The following is a 25,583-nucleotide window of genomic DNA, read 5'->3' as shown; positions in this document are numbered from 1 at the left end:
TGAAAAAAACCATAAAGCTGTCTGGTGATGTCTAAATGTAGCTGAAAAGTTGCTGAGACTTGCTAAAATGGCCTAAGCTAATGGCCTAATTTAAAATATATTTGTTGAGGCGGATTTTTGGACAGAATATACGGAATGGACCAAAAAAAGTTTAATTTTCAACATATGTTTTTCTAAATAAGTTTAATAAATGGCCAACCCAAAATAGCAATAAAACAATTCTGTGGACTTCCGCAGTTTGCAGTGGCACTGACGGTAGTTGATCCTGTAGGTATGGAAAAGACAGTTATGTGTCATAGCCAAACCAAATGGTGGAAACATTAGGATTGTGACTTCTGCCTGCATCATTTAATGAGTGGCTTTTATTTCTTTTTTAATCTCTTTCAAGTAGTTCTGGATAATTTTATTCATCAGAAATGTGTGTTCCTGCCTGATATGTACCTCCGATTATTTATCATCCACAATGATTAAAACAACATGAATATAAAAACAAGATTAATTTCATGACATGATGGTACAACTTTACTGATATAAAATCTCTGAAACAGAGATTTGGTGACCAACAGAAAAATGCTACAGATGTAGAAACATGGCCGCACACCACAGATTTATACAACATCTCTCTCTTTCCTGTATGAATTCAAAACAAGTCAGAGCAGCAGACCATCACATCTCCAATTTTGTTTAGAACAATATCTGTCAGACATCCAAAAAGCAAGAAGTACAAGGATTCTTTCAATAAATCTAGATCTTATCAAAAACGTACTACTACTGACTGCTGGAGATGACAATGAAAGTATTGTCTTTAATCCTCACCCAGAGGGAAAACCGTAAAATAACTGAAGATTTAATCACCAATTTCAAAAAATGCTGTTGAAGCTTTAAATGAAGTACAAAACACCTACAGAATTTCCTACATTCAGTCAAGTCTCAGTTTATATTTAGCACAGACATACACAGTTTGTTTCTTGAAAAACAACTAAATTTCAACTTGCCTGTGTTGAAAGCTTCAAAATGCAAACCTCTGATTACCATCAAAATCTGCAAGGTGCACTACTTTCCATAAAACCTAGTAAAACAACATCTAAACAGAAAGGTCAAGTAAAAGTTATGAGAGCAAGAATATTTGGTTTTTTTCTCTTTAATCAAACAAAACAGGCTTAATATGTAACATGTGTTGTGAATTGGCGCTATATAAATAAAACGGAATTGAATTGAATTGAATATTGCTGGTAGAAAGTATGGTAGTGTTGACTTGACAGTGTGTTTTATGATACCATCAGAGTTCGTATCTTGGCCCAGAATTGGTCAATAAAGTTTTTTTCACTTTTTTTTCAAGCAAAGCAGTTTCAAATAATTTCCACCTTTATCTGCAGAATTGTTTTCTTCACTATTTTTGTTTTATTTTTTCTTGGCAATTTTAAAACTGCTGTACATATGCAGATGGATAGTGAAGTTATGCATATTTTTAGGGATGGGCAATATGACATCTTTTACAGTTTTTCTTTTTTTTTTTTTTTTAACAGACCAAGTAATCATGTGATAATAACAATCAGCTCATAATTGATGATGATGCAAATTCTCGAAACTATTGGTATGACTGGGATTGTTTAATATTTAGCTTTTTACTATATTTTTTTTCCACTATTGGTGCCAAAAGAGCATCAATAAATGTTGGGTCTATGTTTTTAAAATATGACTGAACTCAAATGTTGTATGCTCTTTAGCATTACAGTTGCTCTACTTAATATAGCTTGTGGTGTTAAATAGTCTATCTGATAAGGAATATGTTTTATTTTTAGTTTGTCTCTCATGCAGCCAAATAAGCTACTGTTTGGTTGGACCACTGTCAGGGTTTGGACTTTGTTTGTGTTTAGTCACTGTTTATGTTTATGTTTAGTATTTTGGAAGTTGTGGTAGTTTTGGTTACTTCCTCTCACTCCTGATTGTTTATTTCCCCCCTAGTATTGTCACCCTCCTCGTTCATTGCTCCTTTGGTTATTGTAGCTTTCTTAGTTTTGACTTAGTATGGTTTTCTCTGTTGTATTATTATTACTACATTATTATTACATTATTATTATTATTATTTTATTGTAGTGCTCTGGTTTCCTTGTATTTCCTAGTTCAGTATCCCATTTAGTATCTTTGTGTTTATTTATGGTTTGGTATTTGTCCTCTTTTATATTCTACTAGGTTACTAGTCTTATTTTCTCTGTGTTTAGTTCCTTTCTTAGTTGTAGTCCTTTTTCATTTAGTTCCTCTAGTTTAGCTCTATTCTCCAGCCCCTCTGGTTAGGTTGTGTTTACTTATTGTTTATATTTTGTTTATTTACATTCTAGTCCACATGTTCTCTGCTTCCCTTCCAGTCTATTCAGTCAGTGTGCTTTAGCTTTGTTTACTTTTGTAGTCAGGGCTTCTTTATGGTGTTGCTAGTTCTTAGGTTGTTGTGTTCCCTCTGTTTTCCCAGTTTCCTTTAGTTCATGTTTATTCTTGATTTTTATGCTTTATTTATCTTGGTCTATAGTTTCTATGAGGTCTGCTCACTGTTGTGTTAATTAGTCCCTTTCCTCATGCTTAGTTTTATTAGGTTCACCTGCTCCCTCTGACTCCCTGCCTCCTTGTCTCACCTGTTCTTAGTTCCTTTGATTACCTGCCTTTGTTCTCCCTCAGTATATTAGTTAGTTTTGTTTCATTGTCCTTTGCTGGTTCCTCTCATTGCACAACTCGGGTCTACCCTCTACTGCCATGTTTACCATGTTCCTGCAGATGTAAGTTTTGGATCTCAAGGTTTACCAGCAGTGATTTTGTTACGCTTGTAACTTTGAATAAAGCTGAAGATTATTCGGAATGCTGCTGCCAAGCTCTTGTCTGCGCTTCGGTCCACCCCAAAACCTCACCGTGACAACCACCTGGGTAATTCTAGATATTATAAAAGCTAATTTGTCAATGTCCGTCAAAGACTGAAGTATGGCACCTGGAAAAAAAAAAAAACACACCCACTAAAATACATAATCTTTAATGTTGTGCTCACTGCATTATTTCAAGTGGCATGCTTTCATATAAGCATTATACTTAATTTGGCAAGTTGGACAGTTTCTGACTGACCTTAATGCCCACTACTGATGTATGTTTTTAGTGGCTGAGATTCTAAAGCTCATGGAGAGTAGTGGGGACATTTTGTAATTGTACAAAAAGAAAAGTCAGGGAAATCTGGGTTAGATAGGACATATCAGTCGATTTTTGCTATTGTCCGTAGTCCTGCTGAATAACCCCCTTTACACTTGAGCTTAAGGTAACAAACTGATGGCTATACATTAGCCTTAATGGTTTGATGGTACAGATCAAAATGTATATTTCCATAAATTACTGCATGTCGTCCAGGTGCTGAAGCAAGAAAGCAACCCCAGACCATAATTTTCTTTGCCTTGATGACACTTCTACCCAGTTTCTTTGTTATTGTTAAATCATGAACACTGCCATTAACTGAGTCAAGTGAGGCCAACTGTGCTTTAGATGTTAGTTTTGGTTCTTACGTCGTCTCCTGGATGAGCTGTCCATATGCTCTTGCAGTAATTCTCATAGATTTACCACTCCAGGTAGGGTTTAACACATTTCCACATTTTCTCCACTTGTGGTTAATAGATCTCACTGTGGTTCACTAGAGTCCCAGAGCCTTAGAGATGACTTTGTAACCCTTTTCAAAATTATGTGTCATTGTTTTTTCTCAAGTGTCATTGAATTGCTCTGAAGTTCAGACATTGTATGTTGTTTTGAGGTCTTTTAATGTAATTCATGTTGTCCCACGGGTTCTAATTTCCTGATTCTTCATGCCCAGCAATAATCAGAGGAGGGTGTGGCTTGTAAAACTGAACCAAATATTTGTGTCTGATATAAAAATTAGTTTGAGGATCTAAAACATTTAAGAGTGACAAAAATGCAAACATGGAATCAGTTGATTAAGATAAACAATACTAGCCTGATACAGCAGTCATGAACCACCCTGATGTTTAAATACCAGTATCAGCAAGAAAACCCATAATAGTTAACAACGACACCTCTAATTCAGATTATTTGAAGCATTAAAAAATTAAGTAAGTGACCAATAATTAAATGTGGCCTTGTTTAAAATAAAAATGTTGTCAGGTTAAAGTCTCAAGCACGTTTAAGTCCCATCTCAGAGGTGAGCACTGACCATTTGGCAGTGTATAACGAAACTTCCTGTTGACGTACAGGGCGCCCATTCATCATATTTTTGTTGGAAATAAGAGCATCATGACATCTGCCTGTCTGAGTCCGACTCTGGTCAAAACATCTGCAGAGTCTGACAGACCCTGCTGTGTGGTGCCCACCTGTGAAATTCCACTAAAGCCACGAAAATGTGGACTGAACTCAAATCGACACAAGTGGATTTATGGCCATGTTAGTTCAGAACCATAACTCTCCTTTTTATTGGGTTAAATAATTGAATCTGCTAAGTAATTTTATTAGCATCCACTTACATATTGTGTGAGATCTATTTTAGCCTTACATTCTGAGCAGAAAAGCTTTATTAACAACATTTTTGGAAATGTTTTACAGGCCAAACAGGATATCTAAAAATCTGCTGTATATTTTAAATAAACTACAAAGAGAACCCATTATAAAAAAAAGTAAAAAATAATTAATAATTCCAGATTCATATTTGGCTGCAGCACAACACCTTTCCACACTTACAAGGAAGCAGAAACTATTAATGCTCTGGACTAGAGCTTGTGGACATGTTTGGCACTGGATTGCTTGGCCAAAATCCAGCCAGGTTTGGCAAATTTCTACAAGTGCTGGATCAAATTTAGACCTGCCACAACTTGCATCGGTATAAAGAAAGCATTAGCACAAGGGTGCCCAAGTCCAGTCCTTGAGAGATACTATTCTACAACTTTTAGATACATCTCTGCTCCAACACATCTGAACCATATGTCTGAAATCCCTCATCAGCATGTCCTACAGCTCTGCAGAGGCCAGGGAACGAGCCATTGGTTTGATGCAGGCATCCCTGTATCAGTCAAACTGTGTGAGTACTGTATATCAGATGTCATGTCAGACACCTGGTGGTAACTATTTATGGCAAAGCTAAACATTACATCCATATCCATCCATTGTTTCTGTCCGCTTATCTTTGCAGGATTGCAAGTTGGCTGGGGCCCCTCTTCAGCGCTTGTAGGGGGAGAGGGAGAAGCCTTACAGTGTAAGTAAGGCTTACATTGTTCTCTGTGAACAAGGTACTCGGGAGTTAGATGTTTAGGTGTGGAGTTGTGTTAATGGAGGATGGACTACATCTATGCCTCTTTTAGATTCACGATTCTAGCACCACACGACTCCGCTACACCAGATCTCACTCTACTTGTCACAAAACCTGTTCAGGTTTCCATTGACATCATCAATGGAAACATATTGCAGTCAGACTATACGGCTGACCACACCCATGGCCAATCAGGGAACAGCGCATTTCGGTCCTGGTCAACCCCAACGGAACCTGCTGTCGGGCAGGTGCCAAAAAAGCAAGTACCAGGCTCAAAATGCCAGGCTGAGTGGAGTGGAGCTGGCCAAAGTACAGCCCATGGAAAAGGAGCAGTAGAGTGCTCACACTAATGGACTGTTTCTTTAAAGAGACTGATGATTCGTTATGATCTGTTTGACTCCTCAGTGTAGGTCAATGCTGAAATGTGTCAGAATTGTATTTTATTTTAAATTTTTTTAGAAGGAGTTGCCTTGGAGATATGTGATACTCAAGTTCATGGATGTCCCATGCAAAGAAGACCTTATCTTCTAAAATTAACATTAAATCCCAGGAAGCTCTGCTACTACACAAACATGGGTTGAAAAGCTACTACAAATATTTTAACTTAAATGACTAAAGAAGCACCTTCGTCCGCCGCCCAATCCTCTTTGCACCATGAGGGACAGATGCACAGAGGATTGGGCAGCGGACGAAGGTGGAGACCTCAGCAGCCCGATCCCCAGATGCTTTGGCTGGCTCTAGGGACGTGGAATGTCACCTCGCTAGGGGGGGAAGGAGCATGAGCTTGTGCGGGAGGTCGAGATATATCGACTAGAAATAGTTGGGCGTGCCTCCACACACAGCGTGGGCTCTGGAACCCATCTCCTTGAGACGGGTTGGACTCTCTTCTACACTGGAGTAGCCCACGGGGAGATGCGGCGGGCTGGAGTGGGTTTGCTTGGGGTTTGCTGGATAGTGCCCCTCCCGGGGACTCCATCTGCTGGGGGACTTCAACGCCCACGTGGGAAACGACAGAGACACCTGGAGAGGCGTGATCGGGAGGAATGGCCTCCCCGATCTGAATCCGAGTGGTGTTTTGTTACTGGACTTCTGTGCTAGTCACGGATTGTCCATAATGAACACCATGTTCAAACATAAGGGTGTCCATCAGTGCACTTGGCACCAGGACACCCAAGGCAGGAGGTCAATGATCAACTTTGTTGTCGTATCATCAGACCTTTGGCCGCATGTTTTGGACACTCAAGTGAAGAGAGGGGCTGAGCTTTCCACTGATCACCACCTGGTGGTGAGTTGGATCCGCTGGAGGAGAAGAAAGCCGGACAGGCCCGAGAGCATAGTGAGGGTCTGCTGAGAACGTCTGGCAGAGCCCTTGGCCAGGGATGTATTCAACTCCCACCTCCGGGAGAGCTGTGACCAGATTCCGAGAGATGTTGGAAACATAGAGTCCGAATGGACCATTGTTTCCGCATCTATTGTCGATGCAGCTGCCCGTAGCTGTGGCCATAAGGTCTGCGGTGCCTGTCGCGGCGGCAATAAGGGATGCTGCCAAGCTGAAGAAGGAGTCCTATTGGCTGTGGTTGGCTTGTGGGACTCCTGAGGCGGCTGATGGGTACCGTGAGGCCAAGCGTGCCGCGGCCCGGGCTGTGGCAGAGGCAAAAACCCGGGCCTGGGAGGAGTTCGGTGAGGTCATGGAGAAGGACAATCGGTTGGCCTCGGAGCGATTCTGGCAAACTGTCCAACGCCTTGGGAGGGGGAAGCAGTGCTTCGCCAACACTGTTTACAGTGGTGGTGGGAGGCTGCTGACCTCGACTGAGGACATTATCGGGCGGTGGAAGGAGTACTTTGAGGATCTCCTCAATCCTGCCATCGTGCATTCCCTGGTGGAAATAGAGGCTGGGGACTCGGGGTTGGACTCTTTCATCACCCAGGCTGAAGTCTCAGAGTTGGTTAAAAAGCTCCGCGGTGGCAGGGCTTCGGGGATGGATGAGATCCGCCCTGAGTACCTCAAATCTCTGGATGTTGCGGGGATGTCATGGTTGACACGCCTCTTCAACATTGCATGGCGGTTGGGGACAGTACCTCTGAACTGGCAGACTGGGGTGGTGGCCCCCCTTCATAAGAAGGGTGACCGGAGGGTGTGTTCCAACTACAGGGGGATCACACTCCTCAGCCTACCTGGTAAGGCCTACGCCAGGGTATTGGAGAGGAGAGTCCGGCCAATAGTCGAACCCCGGCTTCAGGAGGAGCAGTGTGGTTTTCGTCCCGGCCGTGGAACACTGGACCAGCTCTATACCCTCTACAGGGTACTCGAGGATTCATGGGAGTTTCCCCAACCGGTCCACATGTGTTTTGTGGACCTGGAGAAAGCCTTTGACTGTGTCCCTCGTGATGCCCTGTGGGGGGTGCTCCAGGAGTATGGAATCAGGGGCCCTTTATTAGGGGCCATCTGGTCCCTGTACAAGCGGAGCAGGAGTTTGGTCCGCATTGCCGGCACTAAGTCAGACCTGTTCCCGGTGCATGTTAGACTCCGGCAGGGCTGCCCTTTGTCACAGGTCCTGTTCATAACTTTTATGGACAGGATTTCTAGACGCAGCCAAGGGACGGAGGGGGTCTGGTTTGGGGACCAGTGGATTTCGTCTTTTCTTTTTGCGGATGACGTGGTCCTGCTGGCCCCCTGTAGCCAAGACCTACAGCATGCGCTGTGGCGGTTCGCAGCCGAGTGTGAAGCGGCTGTGATGAAGATCAGCTCCTCCAAGTCAGAGGCCATGGTACTTGACCGGAAAAGGGTGGCTTGTCCTCTTCAGATTGGAGGGGAGTTCCTGCTTCAAGTGGAGGAGTTCAAGTATCCCAGGGTCTTGTTCACGAGTGAAGGAAAAATGGAGCGGGAGATTGACAGATGGATTGGTGAGGCTGCCGCAGTAATGGGGGCACTGTGCCAGTCCGTTGTGGGGAAGAGAGAGGTGAGCCGAAAAGCAAAGCTCTCAATTTACCGGTCGGTCTACGTTCCTACCCTCACCTATGGCCATGAGCTTTGGGTCATGACCGAAAGAACGAGATCCCGGATACAAACGGCTGAAATGAGCTTCCTCCATAGGGTGGCCAGGCACTCCCTTAGAGATAGGGTGAGGAGCTCGGCCATCCGGGAGGGGCTCGGAGTAGAGCCGCTGCTCCTCCACATCGAGAGGAGCCAGTTGAGGTGGCTCGGGCATCTATACCGGATGCCTCCTGGACCCCTTCCTCGGGAGGTGTTCCAGGCATGTCCCACCGGGAGGAGGCCCAGGGCACGGCCCAGGACACGCTGGAAGGACTATGTGTTTCGGCTGGCCTGGGAACGCCTTGGGCTCCACCTGGAGGAGCTGGAGGAGGTGTCTGGGGAGAGGGACGTCTGGGTGTCTCTGCTGAGTTTGCTGGTCCTGCGACCCGGTTCCGGATAAGCGGAAGACGACAAGTACGACGAGTACGAGTACGAGTGACTAAAGAAGGGTATAATGGATACTAAACAAGTTAAAAATATTATTGGAAAAATGGTTATACATGCTACATGTGCACTGTCTAGTGCTGTGCGAAAGTTTTAGTAACCTTAATCTTTTAGAGTGCTCTTTAAAAAGTGATTTTAAAGTGAAGTAATTGTTCTTTAGGTTTTCTGAGTGCATTTGGAAGTTCTATGTGACTTGCTTGAATGTTTTTTTGTGAATTTCCATCAACTCTTATTTTTCAGTTTTTGCTAAAAAGAGGAAGTGGTCAAGTAGGAAACAAACAAAGAGGTATAAGGATTTCAGCGATAAATGCTAGGGCTGCACTACATGAAAAAAACATGCAATTGCAACAGTATTGCTGAAAATTGCGTTTACTATATTGGTTACCATTGACCCACATTTTTTTTTACTATTTTCTTTCTTTTCCTTCATCACAATGTCCCCCACCACTCTTTGTGAGTGCTGGAACCTCAACTTCTAAAAATACACATAAAGTAAGGGCATCGAGGGACGATAAGGTCTATTCAACAGGTTAAAAATATTACTGGCATGCTGACTTTGCAAACATGGCACTTGTAAAAGAATATCCTACCAAATGTTATATCCAAACCGTTGTTTGCAATTGTGATATTGCACAAATTGATACTGCAATTCAATATGTTGTGCAGCACTTTTAAAATCTATCAGAAAGTAACACCTTTCAGAGATAACTAACTGTCTTTTATTCAATTGCTCAAGAACCCTTTAAAGATTACAAGAAAGCCTGAATCGAAAAGCAGAATACAAAGAAACAAGGGATGTCTAAAAACTTCTGCAAAGGGCTGTACATACATATCTTACATTGGCTTTAATTTTTAAAAAGGACGATATAAAATAGGTACTCTGTAGATACTGAGCTTTTCTTACTTAAATTACAATGGTTGAACACAGACTGAATGTGTTTCCAGTGCTTTCCATGAGCTGTTTATCCACAGCACAGTTTCCTAATCAGATGCTGGATCAGTGGATGGAAACTGCCTGCTAAAATAAGCAGTGGCAAAGATATCTGCTATTTCATCTGCAACTACATTCAGGGTTACTTTCATTTGAGTTGTTTTAATGTCTATACATTCTTCCTTGTAGAAAAAAATGGATAAACTAGAAATTATTATTCAGAATGAGTGCTAAAACAAAATACATGTTTGTTTCTTAATTGAGAAGGGGGTAATGATAGATAATGCTCTATTGGCATGTCAAATACGAGGCATATTTAAATGAATTATGCATAGAAATTGTTACTGTGTCTTCACAATCGCTTCATCTGACTGTTTAATTTTATAAAATGTCAGTCAGTCATTTTCTATCACTTATTCCATAGTGGGTCACAGGGGAGCTGGTGCCTATCTCCAGCAGTCTATGGGCGAGAGGCAGGGTACACCCTGGACAGGTCGCCAGTCCATCACAGGGCAGCACACAAACAACCATGCACACAGTCATTCATACACCAAAGGGCACTTTAGAGGGACCAATTAACCTAACAGGCATGTCTTTGGACTGTGGGAGGAAGCCAGAGTACCCGGTGAGAACCCACGCATGCACGGGGAGAACATGCAAACTCCATGCAGAAAGACCCCCAGCTGGGAATTGAACCCAGGACCTTCTTGCTGCAAGGCAACAGTGCTACCAACTGCGCCACTGTGCAGCCTTTATAAAATGTATGTTTTATAAATTCTGCAGGATGTACTGTACAGTCTCTTTAAACTTATAAACATGCTGCACTGTGTTGCAGCAGATCAGAATGCATGGGAGCAGTTCAGACAGAAACTGCAGCTACATCTTTTACTTCAGTATGCTTCAGCTGCTGCAACTCAGGATGAGTAACGGGTGACCTACAAAATTGTGTGCAATGGATAACAGGTGCAAAAGCAGTTTGGACCGCCCTATTTAAATGAGTTGAAAATAACAAAACCTGAAGATAAAACATTTTATATCAATCATTAAAACTGGGAAAGTTGACTTTCACACCCCAGACCGGCCAGAATAAATAAATACCTCTCTTTGCCACAAGATGGGAGTGCATATGTCAGTTTTTTCTTCAGTGTTCCCTTTTTCAGGTCTCTGGTGGCTGTTTTTGTTCAGATTTGTTTGTTTAGAAACATGCCACGGTATTTAAGTTCAGTCATCGTGTTTTTCGTTTTGGTTTAATTGCAAAAAGATTGTCTGCAGTCCCGCTGCAAACATGCAGAAGAAAACTAAAGAAGCGCTCCTCAGTGCATCCAGACATAATGGTGTTTTGCCATAAAGTGATGGTGGGCTAAAATTATTATGCTGCAGCTCCAAAATGGCATTGCTGGATGGATGATATCTCTACAATTTGTTTTTCTGACAGTCAAAATATGTTGACATGTACACAGAAGGTTAATTCTCTCTGTTGTATGTCACTGCACCTATGCCTCCTTCTCGCCACAATGACCACAGACATTTTTGCACGGAATTTTGCACCTGTCTTTCAAACATGCTAAATACAAACACAGAAAGTGTACCTGTAATCTGTTTCAGATTGGATAAATGGGGATGGTAAGGAATAACATCCGCATACCCTCTTTCCATAAATTGCATGTTCTGGTAATAAGCATCTGTTTTCATGAACGCAAACTCTTCCACCTGCTCCTTCCGCTCATTTTACAAATGCAATTTGATTTGCACCTGGTTTGTAGATCAGTTTTGTGCATGCAATCCAGTTTGTACGTTTTTTTTTTTTTTTTGCAGCACTAGAGGCCTTCATTTTTTCATTTGTCCGACAGTAGGTAGACAGGAAAGAGTGCAAAGAGAGGGGGAAACATTCGGCAAAGGTCGCTGGGACGAGGACTCGAACCTGGAACAACTGCATCGAGGACTATAGCCTCTGCACATGTTGACGTTTACATATACGAGGTGAAATTTGCATGTTTGCTATTTTGGGATGGCTAGATCCCAACCAAATAAGTAAGTAATTGTTTATGTGGGAAAATGCAGGACATGCTAACACAGCTGAAATGTGTGAAAAAAGAAATGAAAAATAAAACTAGAATACAAATTTCTCTTAGTCTTTATCTGTTAACAGCAACTTAAAATGTAATTTGGACTTCAACTTTTCCAGCTTTTCCTAATATCATGTTTTGTTTTATATATTTTTTTTAATCTTGATCTTCTACAGTGTGACTGACATGCTTTCTTCATTCCCGTTGATCATACAATAAATGTTAGAAAATAATCTGTCCTAGAATGTTGACTTTTGATAAAATTATGGCAAATGTGGGATATTTCAGTTTTTGGAATGAGAAACAAATATTTAAAATGCTTTTCAGCACCACATAAATTCCGTCCAATTACCCTAATGCAGTGGTCAGCCACCTTTACAAGCCAAAAAGCCATTTTTGGCAATGTTCCTACAACATAAAACTGATTGGGACATTCCATAATGGTGAAAAATTATGACAATTTGGTTTGCAACCTAAGGAGAAACATTTTTGTTTCCCTTTATATGTAAACACACTACTTGTTATCATAGCCCTTTTATCCAATGTTATTAAAAGTCACGGGTCAGAGAGACAAGAGCCACACTTGAAAATATTGTACAAAACTGCTGTGTGTCAAACACCCATGACAAAAACAGCTCGAGTCTCCACAAGGTAATAGCTGAAACTGTTCATTCAGCAGTCTCATGTATAGTAGTTAAGCTAAAGATGAGCATTTGTTAAAATGTAGGTTTAGTCGAACAAATATGATGTACTCTTATATGCGTGCAACTTTTGTAATATGTTTTGTAATATCCTTGTAATCTGTGGAATATTAAATCAAGAGGTGAACATATCTCAATTTATTCATATTTTTTCAAGCAGCTGGGCCATTAGAAACTATACACGTTGGATTTTTAATTGAAATTTCCAAAGTGAGCTAATTTTAAGTTGATGAGAAATGGGCGAGTAAACTATAAGGATGGTTAAATATATTTGTTCTACTTGATGATAGGGAATAAGGATCATAATAATACCATCATTGTGTACAAGAAAGTTTACAAGAAGATTAAGCCAAAATGGAAATGTTTTAGACATACAGACAAAATATCTTAAACTCTAAAATTTAACTGGGTGTACTTCATTTTCACCATAACTGTATACCACATTAGATTCTTTTAAAATCAGTTTGTGGCTAATTGAATTTCTCTATGGCCAGTAAAAATTCTTAGATGACTATAAAGTTAACGACTCAATGGAATGAACTGCTGACAGTTCCCACATGAATGCGTGGCAGAGGGATTCCTGCATTTTACCAAATGGTGTTATAAACCTATATTAAATGCATTGCAATATAACTTGGATGGAATTGGAATGTAACTGAATTTAAATATTTTACATTTTTGGAATTTATTGGATTGCTTTGATTAAATATTTTTGTCACAGTCTAAGTCTAAGTGCAAACTTCAAAAACAAAACAAATATAAAGTGAAAATACAACAAATGAGCCCATTGCTGTTGTGCTAAGATTCCAGATTACACAGAAATGTGAAAACGTTTGAGCTCTTAAAGTAAAGCAGGCAGCCTCCCTAACTCTGAATGTTATATTGGATTTTGTTAAAAGAAGAGGCGATGCATCACAGAATAAAGAGGTTTATTTTTTTATGTTTTTTAAAAATGTTTTTTTCACAGAATTCAAAATTCTAATCTATATATTAATTATGTCAGTTAATGTAACAATAAACAATTTATTAGGAACATTATCTTACATTATACAGTATTTTCTCTTGCCTAAATATGTCAAAGCTTGTTTATGAATCACAGTAATTTTATATTGTACATATTTTTGTATATTTTCGTTTGCAGTTTTAGGTTTTCCAAAGCCTAAATGCTCAGAAGATCACTCAAAGCATGAAACATTTGTAAGAACACAATGTTGCTACTATGAGCGTGCACACATTTTCATGACCTGGTGTAAAGTCAGGGAGACAAGCTATTCAATCCCTTTTTGAGCTGCAGGAGCTTGAGTTACACAACCAGGAAAAGCCTGGGGCGGTCTCTACAAGTCAATCTCTACTCCAAGAAAGACTTTTACTATGTGTACTTTTGGGGATCTAAGACCTTTTTTTGGCACCCAGTTGGCACCATCCATTGGTATATGATTCCACCTTCAATCCAATATGTTGAAAATACAAAAGAATGCAAACTGTGTCCTACACAGAAAATGAAAATCTAATTTGTGACATTATCCGACCTTGGTAAGATAGATAGAGGGAAAAAAAATGGGTTTTGTGATTTAATAAACCAAACATTTTGAACAGAAACTGAAGCTAAACATTAATGAAACAGAAGACTAACATGTTTTACATATAAATATGTATGATATTTCTGAGGTTAGATGATCAGTCAAACGTAAAGCTTGATTTCTTTGGTTTTTCATGGAGTATGTTCTTGGTTGCACCATCTTACCTAATATTGCAATATATGGGAAAGTATTTTCTATACATTATCAGCATTTTTTTAGTTTTGCTCTACGTACAACACACAATAGGATCTTTTTAGGTTTTTGATGTAAATTAGAATAATTGTGGTTTAGAAATGTAGGGTCATAATTTGGCAATCAATAGTTCAAACTGATGGTAGTGTAACTGCGTGGAATATTTTCTTGGCACACTTGAGGACAACTATTTCAAATTGTGCATTGTTTAAATGTCACAGCCTACATGAATATTGTTGTTGATGTCTATCATCAGCGGGGAACAAGAGATTTGCATCATAGACGTGAAGTTGACAAATCTGCTGCAACTGTGTGATGTTTTAGGTCAATGTGGACCAAAATCACTGAGGAAGGTTTCTGACATCCTGTTATATCTATGACAGGCAGACAGACCAACATTGAGTGGTTTATGAAGCTTTTTGGAAAAGAGAGAAGTGAAAGTAAGAGGAGCTTCACATCTTTTTCTCCGGTGTCATGTATCCAGACAGATGGACAGATAATGTCTAAGGAAATGCCAGACATAGAATACACCACTGTTTGGTCAACAGTGGAGAGGAAATCAAGCACTTTGGTGTGGCATGAGACCAGAGAGAGGCAGTTGTAAGGACATGTTGGAAATTCAATGATAGAGCTGTATATGCACATTGAAATACAAATACCCACAGAAATCCCTCATTCATACCCGGGCATGAACTCTTGGAAACAAGCAAAGATATGCACATGAGCATGAAAACATTCATATAGACACAAACAATATTAAACAGCAATTACATGAGCCAGTACACACTAGACAAATACACTACATGCTGTAATTACTTATGGAAAGTATATTCCCTCTGATGAAAGCAGTGTGATGCAAAATAAATTATTGTTTAAACAAAGTTAAGACACAAGAAAATAAGATCATTTCCTACAATATGAGTGAGATTTACAACACATCTAAACTAAGAGTCATGAGCACAACCGTGGTGTATTGATACTATTCTAAAATAAATTACAGCAATAATCCACTAAACATCTGTTTTCTGTGGTATTAAAAAACACACGTTTCCTGTTAATATCTCACATGATGACATTTTCTTGGCATTATATGTTTAAATGTCCACATGATTCATAATTTGTCCCAGTGTAAGCCAGACCAATTACATGGCAGTGTATTAAGCTTTTGCCCGAAGAATGCCCTGATGAGAATAACAAATTCAAGCACAGGTTACTTGAATCACTCAAGTTTGGGTTTTCATCATTCGTAAACCATAATCCTCAACGTTACAAGAAATAAAGGCTTAAAACGTACTCCATGTATGATGAATATATATATGAGTTTCACTTTCTGAAATGAGCAACCAAAAACATTGAACTTTTTCACGATAATGTTTTGAGATGTACCTGTAGCTGTTAAATGGAAAACAGATACTTTTTTCATTGTGGTACACTTTAAATGTGAGTTTTGTTTGGGTTTCATCAGACCTTGCATTGTTTGACCAAGCAGGACCAAAGCCCTGTAGTCTGTCAGTCTAAGTCGAAATGGAAATACAAGGTTTCAAGGTTGTCAAACAAAGGTAACGTCATGATACCTTTTATGGAGTGGGAGTCACGCCTTCTTCCCTTAATGGATCATCTACTGATCTCAGACTGTATCTCAGCCCTCCTTGTTCTCCCAGTAATGAATGAACTAAATGGGCTTTAAACATTCCTTCTCTGCTCTCACAAACTTACGCAGAGACCCGCATTCATCACATTTCCATGCACCATTACACCCAGTGATGGAAGGAAAGAAACAACACTTTCATTAGCGGGTCTGCACCACTGAGGTGTGGAATGTCCCGTGGGTTTCCAACAACAGTGACAGAGAAAGCAGGCCTTCATGCAGCCATTGTTGTCCTGGAAAAGCTCACTTAGTGTAATGGGCAAGGCTGAGCCTGCTCTTCAAAAGACCAGGGGCACCATCTAAGAATAAGAGCAGTCATGCTTAGCCAGATTAGAGAATTGACGAAAGAAAGTAAAAATCTTTGTGCTTTGGTAATAATGAGCTAAATGGGCTTAATTTGTATTGACAAGCAAACTCTTACATTAACAGATTACTTGTTAGGAAAAAGGTTATTACTTTTAAACCAATGAAGTTATGTAGCTGAATGCATCATTCAAAATTCACCTCAAATACAAAATATTTTGAGGTATTTTCACTTTATGTAAAAGGATGGTGATAATAAAAATGTAAAATAAAAATGGAAATGTTCATCTAAAAAGAATGAGCAGTTAAAAGTCGGTGTTGATGAAAACTTCTAAAAAATATTGAGGCTTCCAAAATCTTTATTGCATGCCCCTTAGAGACATTGTACCATTTTAATTGGCTTAGAACAATAAACATTTATACTAGTTAAATCTAAAGAAATGAACTGACAATGGAAGAAAATTATGCCAATATATATATATGATAAATCAGAAAAATGCAGAAAAATCCTAAAAGTAACAAAAATAATTTCTAATCAGCCTTTCCATTGGTTTTTCAGTGCATTTAATTAATTTTAAAGCACAATTTTCTGAAACAAACTTTGGAATTATGCCCTCAGAATCAGATCCGACTTCAATATACGGGTGATGATATTAAGTATGTCACAATAGCATTGAGAAATCTTAAACAGAATCACATAACAAACTGTTTTCTTGACAAAGACCTTTTAAATGTGAACATAGTGAATGAATGTGCCAGTGCTTACTGTCGATACAGAAAAGGGATATAGCGAGCAGTTATGATGTTAAATCTTAACATCGTCCACATAGGATACATGGGTGAGCTTCTTGTAAGTCAACAAGAGAAACATTTCTCCCTACCCACCAAAAACAGTCCCTAAACCCCAGGATTATAAAACAATGCAATCTTGGATTTGGAGGAAAATGACCAACCTCAGAGACAAGGTCACAACACAATTCATTACAGCAACAGGGACGTCAGCAGCTGGAGCAGGGAATCGACAGCCAGACCACCAAGGTGATTGTGGGTGTTGTTTGTGAGAATAAAGTTTCTCACATAATAAAAATACTCCTTTAACCATAACTCCTTTTTTTATTTCTATGTGTCCTTTGTTGTTGCAAACGATGTGTTGATGTGCGCAAATTGCATGACTAAAAATATCCATAACTCGTTCAAACATTCCTCATGCACATTTACCCCCAATAATTGAATGTAGTATGTAGATGCTGTATGTTTTTTTTTTTATTTCCATGTTTGGCTGCATACAGTCTGAGTATTTTGCATTCCCTTCCATTAACACACATCTGTAGCATTAGCCTCAAGTGACTTTTTAGTGTTAGGAGATAAAGTCAGCTACAACATTATAGTGCAGCTTTCCCTCACAAGTAAAACATGGAGTAGATGTGTGCAGAAAAGTGACACTCTGACAAACTCTGCATGGTTTGCTAATATAACATAGGCTATTTTGGTGACATAGTTGTTTAGAGAAACGGGAGTGCTGACACACATGCACTTCAGAGGAACAATGTTGGCCAGAATAGGTGGGAGAAATTGCAATATCCAACATAAAAGCTGAGTTTTTGTCAAAGGCATCATTTAATCACTACGATAAAAAAGAGGCGCAATAGGCTCACAATAGAGCAATTTCAAATCCCAGATAAGGTGCCGGTTTCTGCTCTCAGACAACCTTTCCCCTGACCTCCTGCTCCTCAGCGAATACGTAGCCATAGAAATGTTCACATTAACAGCTCACATTCAAACAGCAGACTTTGCTATCACTTTTTTTGTCTTTGATGCCTGCCACCTTATGCATTGATGCACAAATAGACATTCCAAACCTAATGTTAAACTCACTTTCAGTGGGTGCTGTAGATCAAAATATAACAATGGAACATGCCTGCAGGGCCAACTTGTCTCAAACTTCATCACAATTTTACGTCAGAATTATTCTAGAAGAAGTACCACAACCTTCCAATTTGGAAATTTACATAAAAACATGTAATCCAGCTAATGAAGCGATCATCTAACCATTTATGCAAAAGATTTTTAATGATGTTTTACCAAAGAACAGAATTTCTGGTTCAGCCATGGTTTAAATGTTTTATTTCACATCATAAACCAAGCTACAGTATGTAAACAGGCAGGATTCTAGGTTTACATTTAACTGACTTTTTTGTTTTTAGGATGACTGACAAGTATTTTCATTTTTCTCCCAAGATCTGTTTCATGCCATACACAAAAAGGCAGCAAAAAAATATTAGAGGCCATTACAACACAGAAATGTGATTCTATCTCACTTTCTTTCCAGCTTGATAAAACATACTTTTCAGTTGAGAATGACAATTGGCCAGTGCTGTTTCACCAAGTGCGTCTGTTACTCATCGCTCTCTGTCTAGACATTTTACAGTTGAGGTAAACTAAAAAGCTGTTAATGGAACTGGCTCTTTCAACTATAGCAGCAAGCTGGGAAATAGGGGTTTACTGAAATATTGAGGCAGTGGGTTGAAGACATCTTTTGAGCTCCTGGTAATAAGATGGAAACTGAATGTGAATATTGTGAAGTTTCAAGCTGTGCCCTGTTTTTATGCAATGTCAGGACAAGGGCTTGTTGTGTGGTAGTTAAATTTATTGTTTAGTCTGTGGGGCTTTGTATGCATTATTCAAGCAAAGCAGTTATGATGCAAGGCTTGATTTGTCAAAGCAACAAAATACACAAACCCTTTGAGAAAACTGGTAAAAAACAATCATTTATAAAAAAGAAAAATTTTGGTACATCACTAAACCTGAAAAGCGTGTTAGATATGGGATTTTAATGTGATGAGTTTAATCAAATATTTGGAGTAAAATATAAACCAAAATGTCTTTCCTTTAACCAGTCGTCCTCAACTATTGTGTTTTAAACTATTTGCTTCAAAAACGTTTTCCCAGTGGAAAAATCTAATCCATTTAAAATCCTGTGCAAATGACTGACAAACTGCATCAGTATATTTATCGCTTAATGATTATACAGTAGTAATATTATTCAGAGTGAACTTTTCACTCTCTTCCTCATGAATGCACCAATAAAAACATTGTTTAGCTGTCTGTTGAGGGTCCACAAAGGACTACTATAAAATAACACTATTTCAAGCTTTTCTGTTTTGTGCTGAATTGCCAGGAGAGATTTGTTTAACTCCTGACCAACACTGCAGAAACTTCCCAGTAATATGCAACATGATTTCATAGAGGTGGCTACCCCTGAAATATGTTTATAAAGCCTGAAAAGGTCACAAAAGGTCACAGAGTAACAGACAGGCAGGTAGTGAAGGGGACTTAAATGTATCCACCTGAGGAACAAGGCTGCTTTTCTGTGGTTCTGACAGGAGTTATTAGGATCGATTTTTCCTTAATAATAAAGAACATGGGGGGGAAGTTAGTGAGTGTTTGCACAGCTGATTATTAACAGCACACCTTCCTCCACTTTACTACTCTGAAAAAAAATGACACAGGCCTCTGATGCATGGTGTTTACAAACACATCAATGTTTTCTGCAAACTATTTATATAGATTGTAATATGTGCCCAAATACTTGACAAAGAGCTCCAATAAAAAAGGTTCTTTATAGACAAAGGTATTCTTTTTACCTTTTCGACTATAGTCTGAAGCTCTGTAAATTATTATTGATACAATTCCTCACAGAGGCAATGTTTCACAAAGGTTAACCTAACACATACAGATTCTCTGAACCACCTAGAAGATATAAGATTATGTAAAGTTACGCATTAACTCTGAACAAGTTGCCATTTTTAAATCATAGTTTATTAAAGTTTAGTAGAGTTTATTAGAGTTCATTAAAAGCAATATGAACTTAATTGAAGCATCTCTTTGCTGCTATTCTTCCAATATTTCTTCCCTTCCCTATCTCCTGGGATAGGGTGTACTCCTGGGTAATGTTATGATAACTGAAGGAGGTGTTAAATAAAGTATAATTCTTAGAAAACATTTAGCAGCGTAACCACAGTTTTTTTTTATCCTAAATGTCTCACTGCTAGTTATACTCTCATCTGTTGTGTATTTGTTTTATGACTTCATTACTGTTTATTTAATATGACCATGAGAATCATTTAATAGTTAAATTACATTGAACAAATGAATGTCAATATAGTGAAATTAAAAGCAAATGAATATGCATATTTACAAATAATTTTATGACATACTGTATAATTATAAATTATGAGCAAAAAAATTTTTTAAGTTGAAGTAAAGTAAAACTGTTATGTGTTCTACTCAATTCTCAATACAGTTTCTGCAGGCTTGAGTACACATACTGGTTTGTAATTAGAGATGCACCGACAAACCAACTGGTGAGTGGAATCAGGTAACTGTTTTAATTTTTTTTTGGTCTGACAAGCTTGAGAGAAGGACAGAAATTATATCTCTTCATTCAGTGAACGCATCTTTTCTTAGTGCTACCAGGTTCTGTAACAAAAGCGCTCTTTGGAGAGGAAACTGTTACTAAGGGATGAGGAGGTAAACTTTGTTGTTTTCTGTAACAACGAAGTGTTTATAAATGAACTCACATGAAGCACATGGATGAAAGAAGAAAATTAAAAAAGAAATTGTGTTTTCTACTAAATGTCTGAAGTTCATTTTGGCTGAGAGAGAACGTTCAGCAGATAACAGGAAGGCTAATAGCAAAGTTGCACAATTTTATTCTTTTGAGCTTTCAACCTTTATCTTTTATAGAACATCCTGAATTGGATATGTTGGCAGCCTTTTAGAAATCTCAAAGACAGAGTAAGAGTTTAAATTTCTGGGGTGTATAGACACATAGCCATGCTAAGGGGGTCAGCTGTGCTAATCACTAATTTAGGTTTGCTACATATTTAAAATGTCCTCACCCTAATCATTTTGCCATTGTTTGAAAAACTAAAACCCTGTTTAATAGAGGTTGTTCTCATGCAAAAATAACATAATGTAGCTCTTTCAATTAACCTAAAATACCACTGGAAATACAGGACACAACTTCTCTATGGATGAGCAAGTTATGAGACTGTAAGATTGTCTTGACTTTGTTACAATGAAGATTGCAGACATCTACAGCTACCAGAGTTGTAGTTTATAGTATTTACCATACTAGTGGTGACAACAGGTTCCATACTGTTACTCATCATGGCAAAAGTATAGTATGTGAATACCACACAAAGACTACATGCTAGCTATGGACAATATATACAACTTCCAGGGCCTAAAATGTCATGCTAGATAGAGGCAGGAAAATTAATGATTCAATTCTTTCCAGCAATACACATTAAACATTTTTTAATTTTGTGTTTATTGCATCACTTTAAGATCTAAAGATTATTAGCTGGTTTTATTTTTCACGGATTGATGATTTTAGACCAAAGAAGAAAATGAAAAGATCCTGTGGGTGGCTGAGTTGTTTGCTATCTCTTGTCAGTTTCACCTATCTTCTCATCCAATCCAAAGGCCAATCAGAAAGATCTCACAACTACCTCCTGGCAGTTTTATTTACTGACTATAAAGGCAGATGAGTTCTGACAGGTTTGGAAAGAACTTAGTCAACAAAGAACAGCGAAAAACATTCACATCAGTGACTCATTTAAGGTTCCCCTTCTTAACAGTCTGTGTACACCCAGAAAAAGAAACTTTATCAACACAAGACAGAACTTACGAAGAACAAATGTGACCTTTTCTTAAAGAGATGTAGCCTTTGCAATATGAACAGTACAAACCTAAACATGTATGTTTAAACCCTGCTATAGCAATGCATGTACAAGAGGAGTAGCTCTAAAGCCAGCGCTCAGAAAGCTTTGAACTCACCTGAGAGAAATTGAGACCATTAAGCGGATGGCATTGTTCCTCCACCTTCTCCACTGCTCCTGTTCTCTTCCTCATCCTCTCTGCCTCCTGGGCCAAGTACAGGTCCAGCACTGGCACCCCTCGCGTCTTGATATCTGGCTCAGTTAGTGAGTTCACCATCAACATCACCCACACAGGACGCTTCCTTTCCCAATTCCCAGCTATGGCATTGAAGAGGTAGTCGGCATAGAGTCCCTTTCCTCTCTGATCGGGCGTCATCCAAGATGGCATCATGAGTTTTACATACTCAAGGTGTCTTTTAAGTCTCCTATAGATGTCTCTTGGTAGGACGTCCTGCAGGTTTTCTCCTTGGGGAAGCAACTGACAGCTGGTCAGGGCTGAGATGGTGTAAGGGTCAGTCAGGTCCAGCTCAAAGTAAACAATGTTGCTCTCCTGGAAGGCTTGCTTGGAATTTTCAGGGATGAAGTCCCAAACACGGGTATAGGGAACATGGATTGTACCATAAAAATATGATGGGGGATCCCGTTTAATAGTCCACAGGAAGGAGTTTAGGTCCGTTTGCTGAAGGAAAATTGAAAAGAAGAAGCTGTGTATATGTTCTGAAGTTCAGCACAATGTGACAAACCATTAATTTCATGCCTTCCTGCATCAATAAACACAAAAATATACAGTGTGGAAATAAATCCTCAGATATATATATATCCTCATATTTAAACTTAACACCATTTCACATTGATCAATTAATTTACAAAGTACTCAAAAACAAGTTAGGAACACATAAAAGCAAAATAAGTGAGGCAAGGGTTGAATTTACAATTACTTTACAACCAACACTGGACTTGTCTGACACCAAGAACCTTTTTGTCTGCCTCTTAGACTGCTAACAGACTGATAATGACTTTTTAACAGGCCACTTAGAACCCAGGTGCCAAAGAAACAATACACACGAGGGTGATTGTCAGACTAAAGGGCTGTTAACCAGAATTTTATGCCTTCCTGTTGCCTCTGGAAAAGGTCAAGGAAAATGTGTAAAAACAGAAGTACTTTAAAAGTGATTAACAGGTAAACAATAAGGAGTGGGTGAAAATGTGTAAAATATTAGAAATAGAGAGAAGAAGCCTTAATTTGAATGTTTTCTCTTGAACTTGGCTTTATGTTCAGGTCATTCTCGTGCTGGAAGATAAACCTCCACCCCTATCTTAAGTCTTTTGCAGCCTCTAATACAATTCCATCCAGTTTTACCCTGTACCTATGTTGTGTTTTCTTGGTATTCAGAAGTATGATTTTCTAAGTTTCCTCTCTGAAGTACAATAAAAACACCTTCTGAAGTCAGTTTCAACTGAAAAGTTTGAGGTCACCATGCTGTGCCAAGTTGTATGGTTGCAACACATGTACAACATAATGACAATTGCAGACTTGAACTATTTATTTTCAATTGTGACAGTGTGTAGGCCATTAAACCCATATTTATGTTACTTTACTTAATCAATGAATAAAATGGCTAGAAATACATTGTTATTGGCTTGTATTGCTAAGTTAGCACAACAATTAGCAAATCCACAGATTGTCCCACTTACAACTATGTGCTCAACTCAAATGTTAGCCCCTCCCATATATTGTTTCAGCACAAGCTGCACTTTATGTAAATACTAAATACTACACGCCACATTCCATATAGATATGTTCTCTTTTCTATAAGTGTTTTTTTAATTTTGTAAATGTTTTTAATTTATATCTGTGTACTACATGTGCGTTTTTTGAAGTTGATGTCTCAGGAAAATGTTGTTATGGTGGCATAATGACAATAAAGACTGTTGAATCTTATTCCCAGATCCAAGCTTCTGGCTTCCAAGACAAATCCAACATGCCATAAGCTGAGTCCCCCTTAAATCAACTCCCACCAACTTTACTTCACCGCTGATTGCTGAAGAAAAAGCAATCAAACAGCATCATACTGCCAACACCATGTTTTACCATGAAGATAGTGGTTGCAGCTTGGCCACCAAAGCCATGTTTCACAATTAAGATAGTGTGTGTGTGTGTGTGTGTGTGTGTGTGTATGTGTGTGTGTGTGTGTTTGGTGGAGGCCACAAGCCTCATCCCTTTGCTTGTGGGACGCTGCAAACTGGACTTCCTATGGCATAATTTCAACATTGGCTTTCTTCTTTCGCTCTTCCATAAATGCTACAACCAGCTGTTTTTACAACAGGTACTCCCACCTGAGCTGTGGATCTCTGCAGCTCCTCTAGTGTTACCATGGTCCTCCTGTATTTGTTGGTCTTTATGATGCTGTTCACCAATACTCTTTAACAAACGTCTGAGCCCCTCAAAGCACAACATTATGTACGCTGTACCACTTACAAATAGACTTTTTACTTATTAGGTTACTTCTGAATTCAATTGGCAGTGCTACATTTTATTAAGAGGCATGAGAGTAAAGGAGGCTGAATACATAAATGTGCATCATGCTTTTCAAATTTTGATTTCTCAAATAGTTCACACAATAAAAACATTTAAAATAAAGAATACTTATAATCACAGACGAAGTCTAATGGACCCTTAAGACTCATTAAATGACTCATTTTAATTAAGGCAGACTCACTTATTCACACTTACCTTCCTCTTTAACTCGCAGCTGGATGAGTCCTTCAGCCTCCACTGGTCTGCACGGACCAGCAGGATGAGACAGCACCGCATGAATGCGCCCAAAGTGCCCCGCATTGTACAGCTCTCACCAAACTTGTGCAGGACAGCTCCAACAACGTGTTTGAAACTACTCTTATTCATCCAACGTACATGGACAGCGGTCCTTATTTCCGCAGCCACGGCACCATGCGGTCAAGTAAAATGAGCTGACAAGTATCCGACAAAACCGCCGGACACGGTCATGTTGACTGAAGCCTCCTGGACGCCTCTGCTGTTCCTGCTGCCGTTTCACGTGTTTTCTGGGTGAGGAAAAAGAGATGTCCTCTGGGGCTTTACGCAGGGTCAGATCATCCTTTTACTGCTCCCCCAGACAGTTTTATTCACTTCTCCAGCTCTGCATTGTTTCTTTTAAAAGATAATTCGATCACAGAAAGAAGTTGCAAGTGAGTTTGATCCAACAGGTCCGAGCTGAGTCAGTGATCCATTGCCAAAAATAACACAAAAGTAAAAGTTTGTGTTGCAGTTGTTCGGTTACAAGCCCAAAGTAAGCAAGAAAATGTATTAAACAGAATTTCTCAGCAGTTTGCGCTGCATGCTCGCTGCTCGGGGTTTGTGCGTGTCTGTGTCAGTGAGAGCACGCAGCTCCACTACCCCCTTAGTTTGCCCGCATAATCCCACCATCACGACCCCCATTCCTCTCACACACACGCACACTCACAATAATCTGATTAAACATCACCTTGTCTTCGTCATTCATATAATACATGTGAACACACAAAAATAGTGGTAGAACACAACCGCAGTGTGTACATATTTTTATTTGCAATTACCCTTCATCTATTGCCACATCATTCTCAGTTAGGCTGATCTCTTGTTGCTGACCCTGCAGGAGGGCCCAAAACAATGACTGTGACTG

The 25,583-nt window shown here is 39.2% G+C and overlaps 1 protein-coding gene across 1 annotated transcript in view; it reads right to left on the bottom strand.

The window, feature by feature from the left end:
• Positions 1-25,274, bottom strand: part of trabd2a (TraB domain containing 2A) — a 90,071-nt gene extending 64,797 nt beyond the window's left edge. Inside the window, exons 1-2 of the mRNA XM_047372050.1 lie at positions 24,638-25,274; positions 22,022-22,582 (exon numbers count right to left, since the gene is read on the bottom strand). Of these exons, the coding sequence (XP_047228006.1) occupies positions 22,022-22,582; positions 24,638-24,808 (732 nt within the window). The 5' untranslated portion in view covers positions 24,809-25,274. The remainder of the gene's footprint in view (positions 1-22,021; positions 22,583-24,637) is intronic.
• Positions 25,275-25,583: the final 309 nt, after the last annotated feature.

The sequence above is a fragment of the Girardinichthys multiradiatus genome, chromosome 8, assembly GCF_021462225.1.
Source record: "Girardinichthys multiradiatus isolate DD_20200921_A chromosome 8, DD_fGirMul_XY1, whole genome shotgun sequence".
NCBI lineage: Eukaryota > Metazoa > Chordata > Actinopteri > Cyprinodontiformes > Goodeidae > Girardinichthys > Girardinichthys multiradiatus.
The sequence above is the reverse complement of the archived record's forward strand: the minus strand, read 5'-3'. Positions and strand labels throughout refer to the sequence as shown.